Genomic DNA, 23597 nt, shown 5'->3' on the forward strand with positions numbered 1-23597 from the left:
TAAATGCACCACCATCCTTCTAGAGGACGGAACGTCTCTTAGAGATCCCATGGACAGAAAAGCTGAAAGCTTACTTAACAATATATTCGCTTCAATCAATGCCACCTTTAAACCGACTATAGCCGCAGCTTGTGTATCACGCACGGCAGTCTTGTGGCTCGAAGAAGCCCTAGCTGCGGTCACGGATTATTCCTTTGACATGCTATCCAAAATACTCAACGCAGTACATTTCCTCTGTGACTCTACCATGGATACACTACAGCTTCTAGCCAAGACCTCAGCCATGTCAATTGGAGCTAGATGGGCCCTCTGGATTAAAACCCGGAGTGCCGACCCGGCCTCAAAGAAAAATCTGGTAGCCCTGCCATTTACGGGCACCTCACTATTTGGCCCCGAGTAAGATTCAATTATCAATAAAATCACAGGCGGAAAAAGCAATTTTCTACCGCAGGATAAAAAGGAGGCTCGCAGCCTAAGCGGTCCTTTTGTTCCTCCAACTATACAAGACGCTCCCCTCAAAACTCAAGGCCACCGAACACATATTCAGGGCCCACAAAGGGCTACCGACCCAATAGGAAATAAATTTGGAACGCACAGAGGCGCCCCTTTAAAGGAACCTCGGACAAGCCTCAAGAAGCATGAAGAACAAGCCACCCCCGAGAGCCTGGAGGCGGTAGGGGGCCGCCTTCTACTCTTCAGGCAGGTATGGCTATCTACAACAACAGACAAATGGGTTCATCAACTCGTTTCATAGAAATCAAACAAAAAGAGTTCATAGAATCAAACAACCCCCTTACTCCTCAGAAGAGGCTTACTCCTCAGAAGAGGCTCTCCCTCAAACAAGCCATAAACACTATGTTGGCTTCCAAAGCAATTATACCAGTCCAGACACCAGAAAAAAAAACTTGTTTCTACTCAAACCTTTTCCTGGTTCCAAAAAAGGACGGGACATTCAGACTAGTACTCGATCTCAAAGCCTTAAACAAATTCCTCTTTGTACTGTCATTCAAAATGGAGGTCACTCTGGTCCGTTTATAGCCAATGTTCAACAAGGAGACTTCTTCACGTCTATCGACCTTCGCAACACCTACCTCCACGTTGCTATCCATCAAGACCATCAGAAGTATCCGCTTCACGATCGCGGAAAGACACTTCCAATTCCAGGCACTCCCATTCAGCCTGGCCACGGCTCCGCGGGTCTTCACAAAAGTGATGGCAGCCCTGGTGGCCTACATGCGACATGAAGGTCTTTACGTGCTGCCTTACCTAGACGACCTGCTACTAAGGGCTCCACTCCCAAGCAGTCGCCAGGACCAACAAATGCGTCCGCATCTTAGAAGCCCATGGGTGGCAGATACACCACAAGAAAAGCACACTGCTACCAACACAGTGCATTATCTTTCTAGGGGTTCACTTCGACGCCACCCTACACAAGGTTTTCCTCACACCAGAAAAGCAAAGAAATCTGTCTGCAGCTGCGCAATACGCCATATCAGCCTCATCAATCACTGCAAGAGCATGTATGCACCTCCTGGGCCTGATGATCGCCACCATAGAAGTAGTCCCATTTGCTCAACTTCATATGCGCCCGCTTCAACTAGATTTTCTCAGGCAATGGTCAAGGGGCGCCTCTTGTGCTGGGATCAGCACAATCTCAGAAGCCTGATATTCCTATCTCAACCCACGAATTTCTCCATACAATTGTGGCTCCACCCCGACAAGCTTCTCACCGGCAGGACCTGCTCCTTCACCAACTGGGCCGTAATTACCACAGACGCCAGTTTACTCGGCTGGGGCGGCATATTCGATCACAGAACCATACAGGGAAAATGGTCTCCCCACGAGGCAAAACTCCACATCAACCTGTTGGAACTTCGCGTGATATACCTATCAATCACCCATTGGGCACACCTCCTTCAGGGACACCCAATCGAACAACGCCACCACAGTGGCGTACATAAATCACCAAGGGGGCACAAAAAGCCGCAAGTCCTGGAAAGAAGTCGGTCGGCTACTCCAGTGGGCAGAGACCAACCACTGCCACCTGAGGGCTGTGTACATCCCAGGCCATCTCAACTGGGAGGCAGACTTCCTCAGTCGAAACTTCATAGATCCAGGGGAATGGTCCCTACACAAAGACGTATTTCGTCAGCTCACACGTCACTGGGGAACGCCACAGGTAGATCTCATGGCCTCCCGTTTCAATCATCAGGTCCCCCGCTATTGCACCAGATATCGAGACCCACAAGCGTTCGCGATCGACGCAATGACCACCCCGTGGCATTTCGGCTTGGTGTACATTCTTCCCCCCCCCCCCCAATACCTATGATCCATCCAGTCCTTCGCAGACTACTTCAATTCCAGACGACAGCCATAGTCCTCGCCCCGTTCTGGCTGCGAAGGACGTGGTTCTCCGACCTACAAGCACTAGCCATAGACCACCGTGGAGGCTCCCTTGGAGACCAGATCTCCTACACCAAGGCGCGCTACACCACCCTGGGCTGGACAACCTAGTGCTTACGGCATGGCTATTGAGACCGCCATCTGGTCACGAAAGGGCTTCTCCTCCAAGGTGTCATCGACACTCATGAAAGCTCGTAAACCAGTAACCGTAGCTTCCTATCACAGGATTTGGAATACATTTCTCAATAAATGCACACCAGCCCAGCGCAATATGTCCAGCTGTCACATCCCCACCTTACTGGATTTCTTACAGGATGGGCTTGACAAGGGCCTAGGAGTTAACTCCTTAAAGGTGCAAGTATCAGCCCTCTTGCTACTTTTTCAGCACGAGCCATTAGCAACAATCGATCTGAAGTTCCTAACCTGGAAGGAAGCCTTCTTAATAGCAATCTCCTTGGCCAGGAGAGTTTCAGAACTTGGAAGCCTTATCTCACAAACCCCCATACTGTATCTTCCACCAGGACAAGGGGGTGCTCCGGACTCTCCCCGCATTCCTACCAAAAGTCACCTCCGCTTTCCACCTTAATCAGGAGATTGTCCTCCCTTCACTCTGCCCCAAGCCAGCATCCCCACGAGAGCGGCTGGATGTGGTGAGGGCTCTGAAGAACCTGGATGTAGTGAGGGCCCTGAAGTTCTACATTAATAGGACAACGGAGATCCGCAAGTTGGATTCCCTATTTGTTTTATACGGCCCTCAACGCAAGGGCGCCAAGGCTTCCAAAGCATCTATCGCTCGCTGGATCAAAAGCCTAATCACTTCAACCTACCATACCAGGGGTCGACCTATTCCGTTCAAAACCTCTGCTCACACAACGAGAGCCCTCAGCACCTCATGGGCAATGGCCAACACAGCATCTGCAGAGCAGATCTGTAAGGCGGCTACGTGGTCATTGCTACACACTTTTACAACGTTCTACAAGTTTCATGTTTTTTCTTCTGCGGAAGCCACTTTCAGCCGCAAAGTTCTTCAGTCAGCAGTGATGCAATTACCACTCATTTTAGTTGCCATGTTAGAGCACCTACAGTTTCCTCTGTTACTCTATATTAACTAGGTATATCCTTTCCCTCTCGTTCCTTCTAAATATCCCACCCTCTCTCTCTGCTTTGGGACGAACCCACTAGTGCCTGTGCTGCCTAGGGACGACCGAGAAAAGGGGATATGTCTAAAATCAGCTGTGCTAGCTGGAACTGCTGGTGGTGGGGTTAATGCAGGGATAAGGGATGGGAGAGCAAGGGGACAGGACCTACCCCTTTTTTCTTTTTGCTATCCTGCCTCCTAAAGGGAAGAGCGCATTAACCCACTAGTGCCTGTGCTGCCATGATGGGACGCTGAGAAAAGGCTTTATCGGTAAGTAGAAACAAATCCCCTTTTATTTCATGTCTTGCCTGTGACTGTGAAAGTGAAAGATTTGTTGTTACCTAGAGTTCTAGTTTTTCTACTTACGTACCTATGACCTTTGTTTAAAATTTGTCTTAGTATAGGATCAGTCTTTAAAATAGTTAAATTGTCAATCTTCATAATTTTATTAAATTTTGGGGGTCATCTGAAGCAGAAGCCCATTAATAATATCTACATGGCACATCCTACAAAAAAAATATAACTTACTCTCATAATTCCCTGCACCGCATTTTCTTACATAATGAGGAATTTCAAAACTTCCTACCCCTTTATAAGATGGAAAACAGAGGGTCTCTTGGCTATAAAACACACGGTAAACAAATCTAAACAAATCTTATCTCCTACAGGTCATAAAATAACCAAATAAAACGCCCTAAATATGAACGCCAGGGGTCCACTGAACAGTTTGATGCCCAATATGCATAAGTTTACCTAAGTATGTGGCATGTAGGGGCCATAAAATGAAAATATCCCTATATGCTTTATCATTTCTGTCACTTCACCTTCTGCAAAATCAACACATTTACATAATTTTATGTACAAAATAGGTCAAAACTAGGTACAAAAAAGTATGCTCACCCCCAGAAGCCATATATTTTTGGAAAGTGCTCCATCCCCTGAATTCAAAAGTACACGTCTGTAAGTACCAGTTACATAGGGTTGAAAAAAGACCAGAATTCATCAAGTTCATCCCTTCCAAGTAAACCCAGCACACACAACCTATACTTACCAATCCATACTGTCGCATACATAAACCATATCTACAACCACTGATACGAACTGCAGATATTAGTATCACAATAGCCTTGGATACTATGCTTGGTTAGGAACTCATCCAAACCCCTTTAAAAAGGCATTAACAAAATCTGCCATTACCACATCCCTAGAAAGGGCATTCCACAACCTCACTGCCCTCGCCGTAAAAAAGCACCTACGCTGCTTCAAATGGAAGCTCCAATCCTCTAATCTAAAGGGGTGGCGTCTGGTGCGTTGATCGCTTTTATGGGATAACACAACACCCCCCATCTGCCTATAATCCCCTCTAATGTATTTGTACAGAGTAATCATCTCCCCTCGCAAGTGCCTCTTTTCCAGAGAAAACAAACCCAAACCTCAACAGTCTAACCTCATAGCTTAAATCTTCCATCCCCTTTGCCAGTTTAGTTGCACGTCTCTGCACTCTCTCCAGCTCATTAATATCCTTCTTAAGGACTGGAGCCCAAAACACAAGGTGAGGCCTTACCAGGGACCTATAAAGGGGCAAAATTATGTTTTCATCCCTTGAGTCAATGCCCTTTTTTATACAAGACAGCACTTTATTTGCTTTAGTAGCCACAGAATGACACTGCCTGGAATTAGACAACTTGTTATCTACAAAAACCCCTAGATCCTTCTCCATTAAGGATACCCCCAACAAACTACCATTCAGTAGATAGTTTGCGTTTATATTATTTCTACCAAAGTGCATAACTTTGCACTTCTTCACATTGAAAGATTAAGCCTGCAAAAGTGTCAAAAATTAAAAATACAAATCTTTATTATAATCCAATAAAAAATCATACCCCATACATGGCATGATTTTTTTTAATGGATTATAATAAAGATTTGTATTTTTAATTTGACTTAATCTTTAAATATTGTAATATTTCCCTCTTTTTGGCCACTAGAGGGCTCAGTCTTCAATACTTATAATATTAATTTAACTTAATTTGATATTTCCTAGTTTTGCTATTTTTGTAATACTTGTACACATTGAACCTCATTTTCCAGTTTGGATATAAAACAACCTAAATAAGAACCCCAGGGGTCTACTGAACAGTTTGTTGTTGGGTAATAGCTACAGAAATGTAGGGAGACCCCTGAAAACCATATATTTTATGAAAGTACACATTCTGACAACTCCAACATGGGTAAAGAAGCCTTTTCACACCAAACTACCAATCTGCAAGCCTGGCAACTCCGCTTTTGCATACAGAGCCACCTAACATCGTATTATGTGCTGTAAGACCCCCTAACTGTACAGAGGCTCCCAGAATACCATATATTTTTAAAAGGTACACATTCTGATGAACTAAAAATAGATTAAGATAAAGATATTTTTCTACACCAAAGTACAACATGGCAAAGCTATGCTAAAAATCAGGTCAGGAACACTAATACAGGGATAGAAATGCAATAAAACCACAAATTGTGCAAATCAATGAAATAACAAAATACGTCACACTACAGCGTAACTAGTGGTCAAATCCAAATAGTCACGCTGTCAAAATAAACCGTTTTTAGGGAAAAAACAAATGAAAGTTAAAAAAAAGTGTTTGTGTATACATGATGTATGTGTAAATATATTTAAGTGTAAGTGAAAATACTTAACACTTACCTGTTCTAGGGCAGGATGCATGGGATCGCATGGGGGATCCTCTGTGCAGAGTCCTGTGCAGCAGGAAGTGAGTGTGTGGCGCTGGCTGGGAGGGCAGGAGCAAGCAGCAGATGCAATGTAATAGCGTCTGCTGCTTGGAGGTCAGTCCTGCGCCGATTGCATCGCAGGACTGACATGACAGCCCAGAGCACTGTCATTGCTCTCAACTCACTGTGGCGTACATGCTTGGCAGATAAAAACTTTCTCTGAAAGCATGTAAGCTATACCTGCTTGGCTGCTGAAAGGCTAATCCAACTGAAATGTTGTGGAAAGACCTAAAGCGAGGGGTTCATGTGAGGAAACCCATGAACATCAAAGAGCTGAAGCTTTCATTTAGCTCATTCCCCTATAAAGTTCCTCCATGTTGATGTGCAGAATTGATCAAGTAACAGATGTTTGCTGGAAACAATGTTTGCTGGTATAGCTGAACAAGCAGCTCGCAGCAAATACTGAACACAATTACCTTACATTACTGGATAATTTTTTTTTTTTCAATAAATGCATGACCAAATGTTTTTTTTTTTTTTCACTAGGTATTCTACTTTTAGGACTTGTTTGAAAATCAGATGTTGTTTTATGTCACATTGGTATAAAATTTAGAATATTTTAAAGGGTTCACAAAATTTCAAGCACCACTGTAACTTTCTCTCCTGTCTGTCTCCTTTGGACTGTGTTCTGAAACGTTGGGGTTTTCTCAATCCACGCGTGTCTGCTTTTTCTGTTTTTATTACATTTTGTCCAACTGGTGGTATGTATATTATGCATTGTAATTGTATTTACGGTTTGTGAATATTTACCATATAAAGATCTTTGTATGTTAAACCTACCATTTGCAGCCTTTTTGTGGTTAGTAGGTGTGCATTGAGTAGTTGTTTTTGTTGTTTGCTGTTTTTGTTTTAAAGCCAGCTATTTTCTGCTTTAGCAATTGTGGTGTGCCCTCCAAAACTATCTGCTTGATGGCTGTCTGTCCGTCTGCCCTCCATGTAACACATTAATTATGTTACTGAACGCTACTCAAAAGACTTCATCTCTTGAATTTTCATTTTATTTTTGCTTTAAGGGAAAAAAAAAACGTAGAGAAGAAAATCTTAAAAGGAGGTTGGAAAATGAGAGAAAGGCAGAAGTTGTACAAGTGGTAAGTGATGTATAGCAAATCTACTATAGAAAAAGGCCTCTGCAAAAGGCACATCCATGAATATATAAATAGGAGCAAAAATGCTGTTGCGCTCAGGGGACTTTGCTGAAGTGTAAAAATGTTTATTTTATCAAATTTTTGACACTCACTGGGGTCTTTGTCAAGATAATAACAATTGAACAAACATTTTATAGACCTCTCCAGGTGCCAACATCCAACAATCCCAGTATTCACACCAAACAGGTCCCATAGTACAAATTATATTCTTTATCACTGGCACCGAAAAACAGCAAAACTTGCTACATTCATTTACATAGGAAAAGAAGTGGGGTACGGTTTCAAAAAGTTCATACGAGAGAACCATCTATTTTTGGGAAGTACACGAACCGCAAAGATTTCCTAAAGTTGTCAATTTTGATGCCCTTTCTAAAAATCACCTCAAAGCTTCCACTTTTCAGCATCTAAACTCTTACATATCATTAGGTAACCAGGTAAAAGTCCCTAAATATGAATGCCAGGGGTCCACTGAACAGATTGATGCCCAATGTACATAGGTATATTTAAAGTACATGGCATCAGAGACTTGTGAATAATTGTTTTTTCTCTAGTAAGAAAGAAACTTCTCAGCTCTACCTACTCCCTATAAGCCGGTGCTCATTCTTTCCCCTTCAGTTTTTTCTTCTTCTGTCCTGCTAGGAGGTTGACAGAGCACTTTTTTTTTTTTAAATTTATTTTATCATTTTTATTCCAATTCACGGGTCCTTACGCACACCACAGGTCTGCAGACCATACTCACCCCACCTTCACTGGTGTTTTCACATGGGGCACGCCATAGCTCACGCCACACCAGAGGTCTGGCCAGCCATACAGAAGTTAACATTGGGACTGCAACCATCTCCAAGAGATCGGTGCGCCCCTACAAACTATACTGCACACCATGAGATCGATAATGTTTCACAAGCGGTACTGCACACATGCGCACAAGACACACGCCTCTCCAGGAAATGCACAATGTACACAGGATGCACGTGTATACGCATCTGTGGGCCCAAAAAGCCCAGAACCTTCCCCATATTCAAATCTATTTCTCGGCTAATTAAAAACGAATGGTGGAAACCGGATCACCGCCTTGCCCTGACCCAACACTTTCTAACTACCTATCCTATTCCGAAAGAACAACAAAATCTCTGGGATAAAACACCTAGAGTTGATTCGGCAGTTGCCCGTTTATCCAAGTATACCGCATTGCTCATTGAAGAGGCTGCTTTCAAGGAACCAATGGATAAGAAAATGGAGGTTACCCTCAGAAAAGGCTTCACCCATGCCACAGCAATTCTCAGACCAGCAGTGGCATCAGTGGGATTGGCAAGGACTGCAAAATTCTGGTGCCAAAAGCTACTTTAAGCACCCTCCGTCTTCACTGCAGGCACTACAGGAGTCCTTAGATCAAATCAGTGCTTCTTTAGCCTTCCTATCGGATGCAGCCATGGACACGGTCAGATTAACAGCTAAGACCAGCATGGACACGGTGATAGCCAGATGAGCCTTGTGGCTGTGCCACTGGTCCGGAGACTGCCTCCAAATCCAAACTCCTTAACCTCAAGTTTACAGGAGAGACTCTCTTCGGTCCTGACCTGAAACATATAATTGTAGAATTGAGCACTTTCTTACCTTCGGGCAAGAAAGCCAGACCCTAGTCCACAAGCAGACCCCCTATAATAGGCAATGGAACTCCCTGGGACCCTCCTTTCGTGTCCCTATGACCTCTGTGGACAGTCATTACCACGGACGCAAGGCAGGCAGACTAGGGTGCGATTTTCCCACCACAAACATGTAAAGGGACGTGTACAGCCGAGGAAGCAAAGCTACCAATCAATGTCCTGGAGATCAGGGCTATATGAAACTCCATCTTCCATTGGTCCCAGCACGTGAGGTTCCAGCCCCTTAGTGTACAGACGGACAATGCTACAGCAGTAGCTTACCTGAACAGGGGGGCACCCACAGCAGCCAAGCCATGCAGAGGAGGTATCCCTAGTACTCAGTTGGGTCCCTCGTCCCTGCAATAGCTGCAGTCTAGATACCGGGAGTCCAGAACTGGGAGGCAGACTACCTCAGTCAACAATGGCTAGATCAGGGAAAGTGGGCACTCCATCCAGAAATATTCATCCAGATCGTGGCCAGGTGGGGAAGCCCAGGCATAGACATGCTAGCATCCAAACACAACTACAAGTTACCTACGTACTGCGCCAGATCGTCCCCCCCCCCCCCCCCCGTCCCGTGGCAGCTGCCCCTCAGACCAGATTTGCTGACCCAAGGTCCAATCAATCACGACAATCTGGCAATGTTTAAATTTGACGGCCTGGCTCTTGAAACCGACCTGTGGCGCTCAAAGGGTTTCTCTGCACCAGCCATTGATATCTTGCCGAAAGCTAGAAAGCCACCACTACTAAGGCTTTATTATAGGACTTGAAGGATTTTTATAGATTACTGTGACTCAGTACACACACAGAATTCCTCGCCAAGGGTTTTCGATTGGGTATTTCTTTAGCTTCCCTCAAATCTCAAATTTCTGCTCTTTCCTTTCTACTTCAACATCAGCGGGCAAGGGAATTCGATATCATTCAGTTTCTGCAGGGAGTAGGTAGAGCCAGGCCACTATGCAGGGACCTCATGCCACCCTGGGACCTTAATATAGTCCTAACAGTCTTACAAGGTCCTCCTTTCGAACCACTAGGCGCTTGTGACTTAAAATTCCTTACTTGAAAAATGGCATTCCTAATAGCAATTATGTCCGCAAAATAGGTGTCAAACATAGCGGCCCTGTCTCACAAAGAGCCCTGGCGTATACAGTACTATACCAAGACAGAGCAGTTTTCAGAACAATTCCATCCTTTACACCTACGGCGGTCTCTCCTTTTCATATTAACAAATTAACCTTCCTTCTCTATGCCCACTAATACTAAGGAAAAGGCCCTTCAAAAGTTAGATGTAGTTAGGGCAATTAAGTTCTACTTGGACAGGTCCAAACACCACAGAAAGGAGGATGCTTTTCTGGTCACTTATGGGGTGACCAAAGGCTCCCCAGCGTCCAAACGTACTATTGCCAGATGGTTGGTGAGTACAATAAATTATGCATACAACCTCAGGAAACAACCCAAAGCATTTTGTATTAAGGCACACTCTACCAGAGCACCCAGTACCTCTTGGGCGCTATACAACTCAGCCACAGCCGAACAGATTTGCAAGTCAGCCATTCATTCCAGGGCTGTGGAGTCGGTAGATTCTCCGACTCCGACTCCTCAGTTTCTGATACTTCCGACTCCACGACTCCGACTCCTCTGTTTTTAATATGCTAATATATTTTATACATTCACTTAAAACACAACTGAACTGATAATAAACTGATAGACAATTTTATCTATACTCCTACTCCTAATAATTTCCCTAGAATCCCATAGTCATGTTTAAAGTTTAAGCTAACATTACAGCTGAATTACAGCAGTTTTTCAAATGTTTTAAAGCTTCAGTCTTAAACTATTGACTATCCATTCCCTTTACATATACAAGTATTTCTAGTCCTGCAAATTTTTTTTACTTAGTTATCAGTGAGAGTTAGGCTAGGTTCACAGTGGGCATTGTGTTCCCTGTAACAGAGGAACATGACGCAGTGGAGCTGCCACACCTTTACTGTGCATTACGTCCCATTTAGTGAAGCATACAGTCAATGAAAAGCATGCTTCATGGTCACTCAACGTGTTCGTTTATGCACTGCGTAAACTCATTGGGCTTTATTCTTATAGCAGAGAAGTAATTAATTATGACTGTTTGTGAATTGGGACATTTAACCCTTTAAGTGCCAGCCGAATTCGTCATTTCGGTTCCCCCCAGTGCCAGACGTTTTTTAAGCATTTTGTACTCATTCACTTTAACAATGTTTTTTGGTAGGAAAACCTCCATGAAACTAGGGAAATTATATATCGTTTTTTTCGTCACTAATTGGGCTTCGACATACATATCAAATTTTATAACTTTTCTGGAGATATGATGTGTATTTTGGGTGAAATATGTAAAAAAAAAAAATTATGAAAAATTTCTGTATATTTTGAGGTTTTTTTCCATAGAAAAGTTAATTTTACACACTTTTTTTTGTCGTTTGTAAAAGCCCTGATACTCCCAAGTCCAACGATACCAAATATGTGGTGGTACCCCACAGTTCCTGTCCAGAAGTAACCCCCAAACTAAAGCAATACTTAGTACAATATCACACCAGAACAAAGCGGAAAAGCGCTTGTAACAGTTGATGCAGCATAACTTATATGTAAATCTAAAATATCCCCTCATGTTCGGTATCTTTAGAAACTACAGACCTTCAGGTTTCTAGGTGCAATGTAGTTTTCTCTCAAAAGCCAAATACTTTTTGTCAGTGCATTGTGCAATTTGGAGCTTTTTTGACATTTTTTTTTTTTTCTAAAACGTAAACTTGGACGCACGATCAAATGTGGATTTGACAAAAAAAAATCTCATAAAAATTTTCTAACAAAGGCAAATTTGAAAGACAAACTTCTCCTGAATAAAATGATGCCCCATATGTATGGGTGCACATAAAGACATGGGCACCAAACACTCCAAAGCAGGGGCAATGCATAAAGGCAATTACAGCTAAAAATTTGGGGGCTGCGCTCTATGTGCACTACCTGCAGTTTTTCAGTGTTAACCCCCCCTACCTGTGAAATAACCCCCACAAACTATATATTTCTGAAAAGTGCACACCTTCAGCTATTCAGAGACACCACTCTTCTCTTTCTACATGGAAAATTGTGGATGCAGTCCCTTGCAGAAGTCAGCGCTTTGGTCAGAAATCAAGGAAAAAAACAGATACAAACCTAGATTTCTCCCCAAAATCTCCATGGCAACTACCAAAAACTTACTAAACATCAATCTGCAAGTTCCCCTGAATAAAACGATACCCCATATGTATGGGTGCACATAAAGACGTGGCCACCAAATGCCCCAAAACAGGGGCAATGCATAAGGGCAATTTCAGTTGAAATTTTGGGGGCTGCGCTCTATGTGCACTACCTGCAGTTTTTCAGTGTTAACCCCCCCTACCTGTGAGATAACCCCCACAATCTATATATTTACGAAAAGTGCACACCTTCAGCTATTCAGAGACACCACTCTTCTCTTTCTACATGGAAAATTGTGGCCGCAGTCCCTTGCAGAAGTCAGCGCTTTGGTCAGAAATCAAGGAAAAACCAGATACAAACCTAGATTTCTCCCCAAAATCTCCATGGCAACTTCCAAAATCTTACTAACCATCAATCTGCAAGTTCCCCTGAATAAAACGATACCCCATATGTATGGGTGCACATAAAGACGTGGCCACCAAATGCCCCAAAAAAGGGGCAATGTATAAGGGCAATTTCAGTTGAAATTTTGGGGGCTGCGCTCTATGTGCACTACCTGCAGCTTTTCAGTGTTAACCCCCCCTACCTGTGAGATAACCCCCACAATCAATATATTTACGAAAAGTGCACACCTTCAGCTATTCAGAGACACCACTCTTCTCTTTCTACATGGAAAATTGTGGCCGCAGTCCCTTGCAGAAGTCAGCGCTTTGGTCAGAAATCAAGGAAAAACCAGATACAAACCTAGATTTCTCCCCAAAATCCCCATGGCAACTACCGAAATCTTACTAACCATCAATCTGCAAGTTCCCCTGAATAAAACGATACCCCATATGTATGGGTGCACATAAAGACGTGGCCACCAAATGCCCCAAAACAGGGGCAATGCATAAGGGCAATTTCAGTTGAAATTTTGGGGGTTGCGCTCTATGTGCACTACCTGCAGTTTTTCAGTGTTAACCCCCCCTACCTGTGAAATAACCCCCAAAATCTATATATTTACGAAAAGTGCACACCTTCAGCTATTCAGAGACACCACTCTTCTCTTTCTACATGGAAAATTGTGGCCGCAGTCCCTTGCAGAAGTCAGCGCTTTGGTCAGAAATCAAGGAAAAACCAGATACAAACCTAGATTTCTCCCCAAAATCTCCATGGCAACTACCAAAAACTTACTAAACATCAATCTGCAAGTTCCCCTGAATAAAACGATACCCCATATGTATGGGTGCACATAAAGACGTGGCCACCAAACAGGGGCAATGCATAAGGGGGGGCTGTGCTCTATGTGCTCTACCTGCAGTTATATAGTCTAAACACCCCCATACCTGTGAAATAACCCCCGCAAACTATATATTTACAAAAAGTGCACACCTTCAGCTATTCAGAGACACCACTCTTCTCTTTCTACATGGAAAATTGTGGCTGCAGTCCCTTGCAGAAGTCAGCGCTTTGGTCAGAAATCAAGGAAAAACCAGATACAAACCTAGATTTTGGTCAGAAATCAAGGAAAAACCAGATAAAAAACCTAGATTTCTCCCCAAAATCTCCATGGCAACTACCAAAAACTTACTAAACCTCAATTTGCAAGTTCCCCTGAATAAAACGATACCCCATATGTATGGGTGCACATAAAGACGTGGCCACCAAATGCCCCCAAACAGGAGCAATGCATAAGGGGGGTCTGTGCTCTATGTGCTCTACCTGCAGTTATTTAGTCTAAACACCCCCATACCTGTGAAATAACCCCCGCAAACTATATATTTACGAAAAGTGCACACCTTCAGCTATTCAGAGACACCACTCTTCTCTTTCTACATGGAAAATTGTGGCCGCAGTCCCTTGCAGAAGTCAGCGCTTTGGTCAGAAATCAAGGAAAAACCAGATACAAACCTAGATTTCTCTCCAAAATTTCCATGGCAACTACCAAAAACTTACTAAACATCAATCTGCAAGTTCCCCTGAATAAAACGATACCTATGTCTGGTTGCACATAAGTACATGGCCGCCAAACCTGAAAATGCATAATATTGGGGCTGCACTCTATGCACCCCTTTTTTTTTGCCTGCACCCGAATGAATGGAATACGCTCGGGTGCAGGCACATGTAGCCGATATACGCATGAAAACGCGTGAGAATGCAAAGTCTCGCGTTTTCATGCGTATATCGGCTACATGTGCCTGCACCCGAGCGTATTCCATTCATTCGGGTGCAGGCACAAGTAGCAGGCGTAGGCGAAAAAATCAGCCCTACGCCATGTGTGGCATCAGCCTAACCCTTGGAAATAGAAACTACCAGAACAATCTTAGCCTTTCTAGAACAACTGAAATCAAATGAAGGTAAAATGGAATAAAACCACTAAAAGCAATCAAAGAACAATAATTGCAATGAAATCGGTGGTCAGAGCCCTGGATCCACCAATGTCACTGCAAAAGCAACCTTTTTGGGGGCACTAAACACACAATAAAGAACAATGCAAAGATAAAACACCATAAAATCAGTAAAATCCAATAAAACCACCTAAACCAACAGAAGAACAATAATTGCAATGAAATTGGTGGTCAGAGCCCTGGATCCACCAACGTCACTGCAAATTCAGCACCCAATAGCAATACAAAAGTTACAATACAATACAATAATAAAAAAACAGAAATCAATTATGAAAATGCCAAAAAAACACTAAAATGCAACCAAATAAATCAGATAATTATAGAGCAAGATCAGAAATAAAGTTTTAGTAAAAAAAAAGACTGCCAAAGAAAGCAAAGAAAGAAAGAAAAGAAAAGAAAGATAGAAAAAAAAAAGTAAATGAAATGTTATGGATTTTAGGAAGTCAATATTGTATAGGCAAAATAGAAACTTCTGGTAGTAAATAACCATAATCTTTTATGATTCTATAGCCTCAATCAAATATGCCAACTAGAACAGATATGTATTTGACAGGATCTTAAAAAAAAGTCTGATGTACTGTAGTTCAGTATCATTTAACTGTTACATCACCTACATTTTTTGAAATTCAACAAGCGTTTCAAGATGAGATCTTGAGAGGTCCTAAATTGTGACCGAAATGCCACTTTTTACACATTTAAAGAATATTTTGTTTTTTTCACCTAGACCTGCGAGGGCTGAGTCCTCTTTTCTTAAGGTGGCCACACACGTGGCAATTTGCGATCTTTCGTGTGACCATCGGTCGCACAAAAGATCGTTCAATCAGCCACAAACTGTTCAGGGCTGAATCGGCAGATAAGGAGGTAGAAACAATAGGATTTCTACCTCCTTCTGCCGATTCAGCGCTGAAGGCAGATTTTGGTCAGGCGCCCGATCAAAATCTTTTAACTAGCCCGATCGACGAGTCGACCGATATCAGCAGCTTCCTGCGATATCGGTCGACTCGCCAACTTGCCATACACGCACCGAATATCGTACGAAACGAGGTTTCGTACGATATCATCGGTGCGTGTATGGCCAGCTTTAGAGTTTTTGGACATTTTGTGCTTTTTCTTTAGGGGCCTTTCCTAGAGGGTACTTTTAGTATACCTAGGTAAAAAATATATAGTGTTTTTTTAGGGACAACCTAAGCTTTCAAAATATAATCAAGATATAGGTTTCAAAATGTCTAAAAAGTGAAGAAAAATATTTTCGTTAATATAAACACATATCAGAAAAAGTATATATAATTATATTGCAGCTTGTATATATTACAGTCCTCATTTACTCAATGAACTCCTTTCATACACCCCCTTCTATTGACTGATTGATTGGACTAATACGTTGCGGTTCATTCTGTTTGATCATTTACATACAATATAACCTTTACTGTTTTCCTTTTTCTTGCCTTTTTTCTTCTCTACCTGTTTCTGCTTTTTTAATCTTGCCCTTTTCTTTTTATACATAGTCCATTTATTCCATCTAAGGGTATAAACATAGTTTGACATGCCACACAGTTAGCCTTTTTTGCCTGTATAAGCACTCTGTGTCCACCCATAAACACTTGTTTGGAAGGCATTTTGAATATTTTAAAACCATTCAACAGGTGGCCAACCTAACCATGTTCCAGCATGTATAATACCCATGTGACAAATGGCATAGGTATGTGCCTTTATCTAGTTTGTGCAGCTGGCCTGACCTAACCTAGTATCCAGTGTCTGCCTAAGTGTTAAACATGTTTTAATATTTTGTCCAGCCAATTTTAATTGCACTATCCCTCTACCAAAACGACTATTAAGTCTATACAAACATTGGTTAGATAGAAAAGGTTAACTAATGTACCCTTTTTGACTATTCTCTTCGTTTTTTCTCTTCGCTTTTTAACTTGTTTATTAATGGCCTGGAGGTGGGCATAGAAAGTACTGTATCTATTTTTGCTGACAACACATAGGGGCTGATTTACTAACCCACGAATCCGACCCGAATTGGAAAAGTTCCGACTTGAAAACGAACGTTTTGCGACTTTTTCGTATGTTTTGCGATTTTTTCGGATTCTTTACGAATTTTTCGTTACCAATACGATTTTTGCGTAAAAACGCGAGTTTTTCGTATCCATTACGAAAGTTGCGTAAAAAGTTGCACTTTTTTCGTAGCGTTAAAACTTACGCGAAAAGTTGCGCATTTTTCGTAGCGTTAAAACTTAAAAGGTGCAAAGTTTCGCGTAAGTTTTAACGCTACGAAAAAAGCGCAACTTTTTGCGCAAGTTTTAACGCTACGAAAAATCGCCAGATTTTACGCAACTTTCGTAATGGCTACGAAAAACTCGCGTTTTTACGCAAAAATCGTATTGGTAACGAAAAATTCGTAAAGAATCCGAAAAAATCGCAAAACATACGAAAAAATCGCAAAATACCGATCATTACGAAAAAAACGCAATCGGACTCATTTCGACCCGTTCGTGGGTAAGTAAATCAGCCCCTAAATTGTGCAAAACTATAAGTTCCATGCAGGATGCTGCCGCTTTACAGATCGATTTGACAAAACTGGAAAACTGGGCAGCTAACTGGAAAATGAGGTTCAATGTTGACAAGTGCAAAGTTATGCACTTTGGTAGAAATAATATAAATGCAAGCTATCTACTAAATGGTAGTTTGTTGGGGGGATCCTTGATGGAGAAGGATCTTGGGGTTTTTTGTAGATAACAGGCAGTGTCATTCTGTGGCTACTAAAGCAAATAAAGTGCTGTCTTGTATAAAAAAGGGCATTGACTCAAGGGATGAGAAGATAATTTTGCACCTTTTATAGGTCCTTGGTAAGGCCTCACCTTGAGTATGCAGTGCAGTTTTGGGCTCCAGTCCTTAAGAAGGATTTTTTTTTCTATATTTCTTTCTCCTTTCTGACCTTAGTGTAGAATATACACAGCCATCATCTAGCCAAGCCACCATAGCATTTTATATAGCTGTGTTTGTCTATATCACTGTGTGTTTCCCTCCTGTGATGTCTGCTGACATCGCACATAATACCATTTCTGCCATGTAGTGTTTAATAGCAAACACTGTATGTATTCAATTTAAAAAAGGCTAGAGAGATAGCTGAAATGTTAGTGCAGACCAGCTCTCTTCTAATAGCATCCTTTATTTGGCCCCTTGCATCTTTACACATTAGTGCCAGAACAGTTAGCAAATATACAGTATAATCAATGATGTAATTTGTGTCATATTACTCACTGAAACTTGTGCATTATAATAATGTTCCCTTCTGTTGTAAAATACATGGCCTTTGACCTTGTACCTTTTCAATGGCTACTGAACCCCTTAGTAATGTATATATTTTACGGTAGGGGTTATATTCTATATATAGGTAGTCCAAATGGAAGCACTTTACATTCGAAATATACATACATACGTTTTTGTTTCTCTTGACAAAAAAAATTAAAAAAAAAATATATATATATATTTAATATACTAATTCTATCATTGCTGACTCTTTAGATTCGAAACCCTGCAAAGCTAAAACGTACTCAGAAGAAACAACTGCGCAGCATTGAAAAGAGAGACACCTTAATGTTCTGTACATCTGGGGAAAGAATAAAACACACACAAAATGCTCTGTCTAACAAGAGACCCCGGCAAAGGAAGAATCACATTTCTACCTGATTGTATTGGTGATGATCTGCAGTTTGTAAAAGGATTTCTATAGTCTGACTGTTGTAAACAGAGCTGTTATAATACAGACATGCTGAATATTTTGGCCTTATAAAGCAAATGTATGGGTGTCTTACTCAAAGAAATATTTAAAAACACTGAGCGTTTGTTATGTTGTTTTTTTTGTTTTTTTTAGCACCCCTAAGGCTGATGCCACACGTGGCGTTTTTCAGCCTAGTACTGGTGACGTAAGCAAATCCCGTTGCCATGGTGCTAATAGTGTGAAATAGCAAAAAACGCTGCGTATTTCTGCTAGGTCTGGCAGCTGCCTTTGCGTATACATAGGAATAGCTTGCTTTGCAAGTACTGGCGTATTTCGGCCTATGCGTGAAAAATCCGTGATAAGGCGTTTTCTAGCGTATTTACGCTTTGTGTGGTTTGCTTCGCTAGGGGACTACAGTTTAGGATTAAAAAATGAGAGTGGAGCCACCAACAGCCAATCAGACTTCAGCTTTTGAATTTGTTTGGTTTAAATTTAAAATGCTTCTTTTCTCACACTTTTGACTGACTACGGATTCAAGTTTTAAAAAGTGGGTGGAGCCACCAACAGCCAATCACATTTCTGTAATTGATTTCAGTGGGGAAATTCTCACACGTTTAATTCCAGTGTCCCCAAACTTTTCACAGCTGGTCACTGGGGGACAAAGGTTAAAGGTTAAGAAAGTGGGCAGAGTCACCAACAGCCAATCCATTTCCACCCATTAAATTTCATTGGGTTATATTTAAACTGGTGCCATTATTTCAGTATTAACTCTAATGTTGTTTAAACTTTGCAATGTTAGTCACTGGGTATTTGCGGTTCAAAGGTAGAAGCAGTGGGCGGAGCCACCAACAACCAATCACATTTCACCTTTTTACTTTCAATGGTGAAATGCAAAATGCTGTCAGTCCCACAATCTTTACACCTGCAGAGTTGCTCACTGGGGGACTGCAGTTCAAAAATAGGGAAAGTGGTTCGCTAACTAACAGGCAATCAGACTTCTTCCATTCACTTTCATTAGCTTAAATATAAAATGCTGTTATTCTCACACTATTTCTGCCCGGGTGATCAAACTTTGCAGTTTGTCACTGGGTGACTTCGACTCAAGGTTAGGTTGAATTTTATTGGTTTAGCATTAAACTGCTGCCATTCTTTAATTATGAATCGTAGGGTCCCTAAATGTTGCAGAGTTAGTGACTGGGTAACTGCAGTTCCAGGTTAGAAAAAGTGGGCAGAGCCACCAACTGCCAATTAGATGTCACTCATTGACTTTCAGGGGAGAAATTAAAATTGCTGCCATTCAGACACCATTAAAACCAGGGTCCCCAAACTTTGCACGGGGGTTTTTACTACATGACGTGGTCCAATGTTAAAAAAACTGGGTGGAGCCAACAATGTATTTATCTCTGCTGTTAAAAGTAAGGACACTTTGAAAAAAAATGTTCCATTTTTGTTATGAATTTTTTTATTATGAACTAGTTTGCAGAGGAGCAGTAGATTTTGATTTACATCTCAAATGTCATTATCTACAAACTACTGATGGTAAAAAATTGTTTAGCCATATGCAGTGAATACTCTTTCAGCATCCTCATTGGTGTTAAAAAAAAAAAAAAAAAAACAAACACACGTCCTTGAAGTTCAACCTTAATCCCTATATATAACCTTCCTAACTGCTAGTTGATCCAGAGGAAGGCAAAAAAAAAAAAAAAAAACATCTGAAGCCTCTCTAATTTTCTGCAGAGGGGGGAAAGAATCTAAAGCAGTGCTGTCAAACTGGCGACCCGCGACCCCCCTCTGTGTGGCCCCCCACCGGTCTGACTGCTTTGTGTAAGCTTTAAATTGTATCAGTACTGGCCCCCTGCATGGTTAACACCTCAGATTCAGGCTGTAAACCCCCCTGTATTGTTTAAAAATGTAATCCACTGTGTTGTTCACACCTTTTAATCCCTACATTATTCACCCCCCCCCCCCCCCTGCAGTGTTCACACCTCAGGCTCAGGCTGTAATCACCCACATTGTTCACCTGTTCACACCTCAGACATTGTATGTAGTGCCTGGACTATGCTGCCTGTGTATATAAACCCACAAATAAACCCTGCACACTATAAATGGAACATATACTGAGGTGGTACTGCAATTAAATTTTTTTTTAATATAGAGTTATTGTGCAGACTGTAGGAGCAGTGCCAGCATTGCGTCACTGTAGGCTGCCTGTGTGTGCCATACTCTGCCTGCCCTATGCTGCATGTATGTGCCATACACACAGGCAGGGAAGGCAGAGTAACACGCACACACACGCGCGCGCGCAGGGTAGGGAAGGCAGAGTATGGCGCACATGCACGCACGCAGGGTAGGGAAGGCAGAGTATGGCACACACACACACACACACACACACACACACACACACACACACAGGGTAGGGAAGGCAGGGTATGGCACATGCAGGCAGGGTAGTGAAGGCAGAGTATGGCACACACACACACACACACACACACAGACAGACAGGCAGGGTAGGGCAGGCAGAGTATGGCACACACACACACAGGCAGGGTATGGCACATGCAGGCAGGGTAGGGAAGGCAGAGTATGGCACACACAGGCAGGGTAGGGCAGGCAGAGTATGGCACACAGGCAGGGTAGGGAAGGCAGGGTATGGCACATGCAGGCAGGGTAGGGAAGGCAGAGTATGGCACACGCAGGGTATGGCACATGCAGGCAGGGTAGGGAAGGCAGAGTATGGCACACACACACACACACACACACACACACACACACACACACACACACGCAGGCTATGACACATACAGGCAGGGTAGGGAAGGCAGAGTATGGCACACACACACACACACGCAGGGTAGGGAAGGCAGAGTATGGCACACACATACACACACAGGCAGGGAAGGGAAGGCAGAGTATGGCACACACACAGGCAGGGTAGGGAAGGCAGAGTATGGCACACACAGGCAGGGTATGGCACATGCAGGCAGGGTAGGGAAGGCAGAGTATGGCACACACACACACACAGGCAGGGTAGGGAAGGCAGGGTATGGCACACAGAGGCAGGGTAGGGAAGGCAGAATATGGCACACACAGGCAGGGTAGGACAGGCAGAGTATGGCACACACAGGCAGGGTAGGGCAGGCAGAGTATGGCACACACAGGCAGGGTAGGGCAGGCAGAGTATGGCACACACAGGCAGGGTAGGGCAGGCAGAGTATGGCACACACAGGCAGGGTAGGGAAGGCAGAGTATGGCAGGTTTTTGCTGTACTACCTCCATTAATATGGCTATGGTCATGCAATAACATGGGTGTGGTTTCAAGTGGGTGTGGTTTTAAAAAGGGGAGTGGTCAAAACTAGCTTCCATTATCGGCCCTCCACCACGGAGGCCGGAAAAATTCCGGCTCTCGGTACCACAGAAGTTGGACAGCACTGATCTAAAGCAGTGCTGTCCAACTGGCGGCCCGCGGGCCGCATGCGGCACTCGACCCCCCTCTGTGTGGCCCCCCACCTGTCTGGCTGCTTTGATGGCTTACTCTTGTGTAAGCTTTAAATAGTATCAGTACTGAGATTAACTGGCCCCCTGCATGGTTCTCACCTCAGATTCAGGCTGTAATCCCTCTGTATTGTTTAAACATGTAATCCCCTGTGTTGTTCACACCTTTTAATCTCTGCATTGTTCACCCCCTGCAGTGTTCACACCTCAGGCTCAGGCTGTAATCATCCACATTGTTCCCCTGTTCACACCTCAGACATTGTATGTAGTGCCTGGACTATGCTGCCTGTGTATATGGCACACACAGACAGCATAGGGTAGGCAAAGTATGACACATAGGCAGTATAGGGCAGGGAGGGTATGGAACACACAGGCAGCATAGGGTAGGCATAGTATGGCACATAGGCAGTATAGGGCAGGCAGAGTATGGCACACACAGGCAGCATAGGGCAGGCAGAGTATGGCACACACAGGCAGCATAAGGGAGGCAGAGTGCTGCCTGTGTGTGCCATACTCTGCCTGTCCTATGCTGCCTGTGAGAGGGGAACCTGGAAGGGGTTTGTTCTGGGAGTTTGTTAGTAGTTGGAAACAGCCATTAAATGGTCCCTAAGGTGTGTAATTATGTAGCTGGGGGTTGCTGTGCTATCCACAGGGGAGGAGGAGGCATATGGATTTAAGGGTGTGTCTTAATATGGCATAATATAATTCTTTCACATATTAATGATGGTTGATATCCCCGCAGTGAGGACCAAGCATTTGGGTTTTTGCTGCACTACCACCATTGCGATAAAATGGGTGTGGTTTGAAGTGGGTGTGGTTCAAAAAGGGGAGTGGCCAAAACTGGCTTCCATTAGCGGCCCTCCACCATGTATGCTAGAGAAATTCCGGCCCTCGGCACCGCAGAAGTTGGACAGCACTGATCTAAAGTATCGGCTAGTACAACTGATTCAGGAAGAGAAATGCACATCTCTCACAGTAAAAAATCCTTTCCTAATGAAACCCTTGTGCCCTCGTGTCAGTTGGAAGGACCTACTGGTAAGTAAAGCATTAGCGTTATTATGTTGGTTTGAAAAACCCAGCCTATTCTTTGACTTCAGCTTTTTCTTCCGTTTCTTAATATTCTTTCTTAATATGCTCCTTTTATTTTCTAAACGCTGCTCCTCTTACAGTTTTAAGTGTACAACCCAGACGCTACATATTTGTTCGTGCTATAGCAGAGCAGGTTGCTTGTGCTTTTCTAAGCGATCCCGCCCCTGCTGTCTTTTTGTGACGCCATCTGAACACCCCACTTTTTTCATTGACTTTAACAGGGAAGATTTTCCAACTACTGCCACTCTTACAGCTTTGAAACAACACTCCACTAACTTGAAAAACATAATCACCCCAAATGAAACAGCGACATTTCTTGGGTGACCCATAGTGGGAGGAGCCAAGAATAGCCAATCAAATTTCACCAATTGTCTTTAATGGGGAAATTTAAACTGGTGCCACTCATAGCTTTAAGGCTACACTCGCCAAACTTTGCACAGTTAGTCAATTGGGCTGATTTACTAAGACACGATTTCGAATCCGAATTGGAAAAATTCCGGTTGGAAACGAACATTTTGCGACTTTTTCGTATTTTTTGCGTTTTTTTCGGCGTCTTTACGATTTTTGCGTAAAAACGCGAGTTTT

General features: G+C 43.0%; 1 protein-coding gene across 2 annotated transcripts in view; it reads left to right on the top strand.

Moving 5' to 3' along the window:
- The window catches only part of ccdc86 (coiled-coil domain containing 86), a 41699-nt gene extending 23149 nt beyond the window's left edge, over nt 1–18550 (top strand). The window contains exons 3-4 of one of the 2 annotated variants that reach the window (XM_004917123.4): nt 7339–7413; nt 18236–18550. In XM_004917123.4, coding sequence (XP_004917180.1) covers nt 7339–7413; nt 18236–18400 — 240 coding nt within the window. In that variant the 3' untranslated portion in view covers nt 18401–18550. The remainder of the gene's footprint in view (nt 1–7338; nt 7414–18235) is intronic. The other variant, XM_004917124.4, reaches the window with a different exon arrangement.
- The last annotated feature ends 5047 nt before the right edge of the window (nt 18551–23597 follow it).

Source organism: Xenopus tropicalis, chromosome 7 (assembly GCF_000004195.4).
Source record: "Xenopus tropicalis strain Nigerian chromosome 7, UCB_Xtro_10.0, whole genome shotgun sequence".
NCBI classification, from domain to species: Eukaryota; Metazoa; Chordata; class Amphibia; order Anura; family Pipidae; genus Xenopus; species Xenopus tropicalis.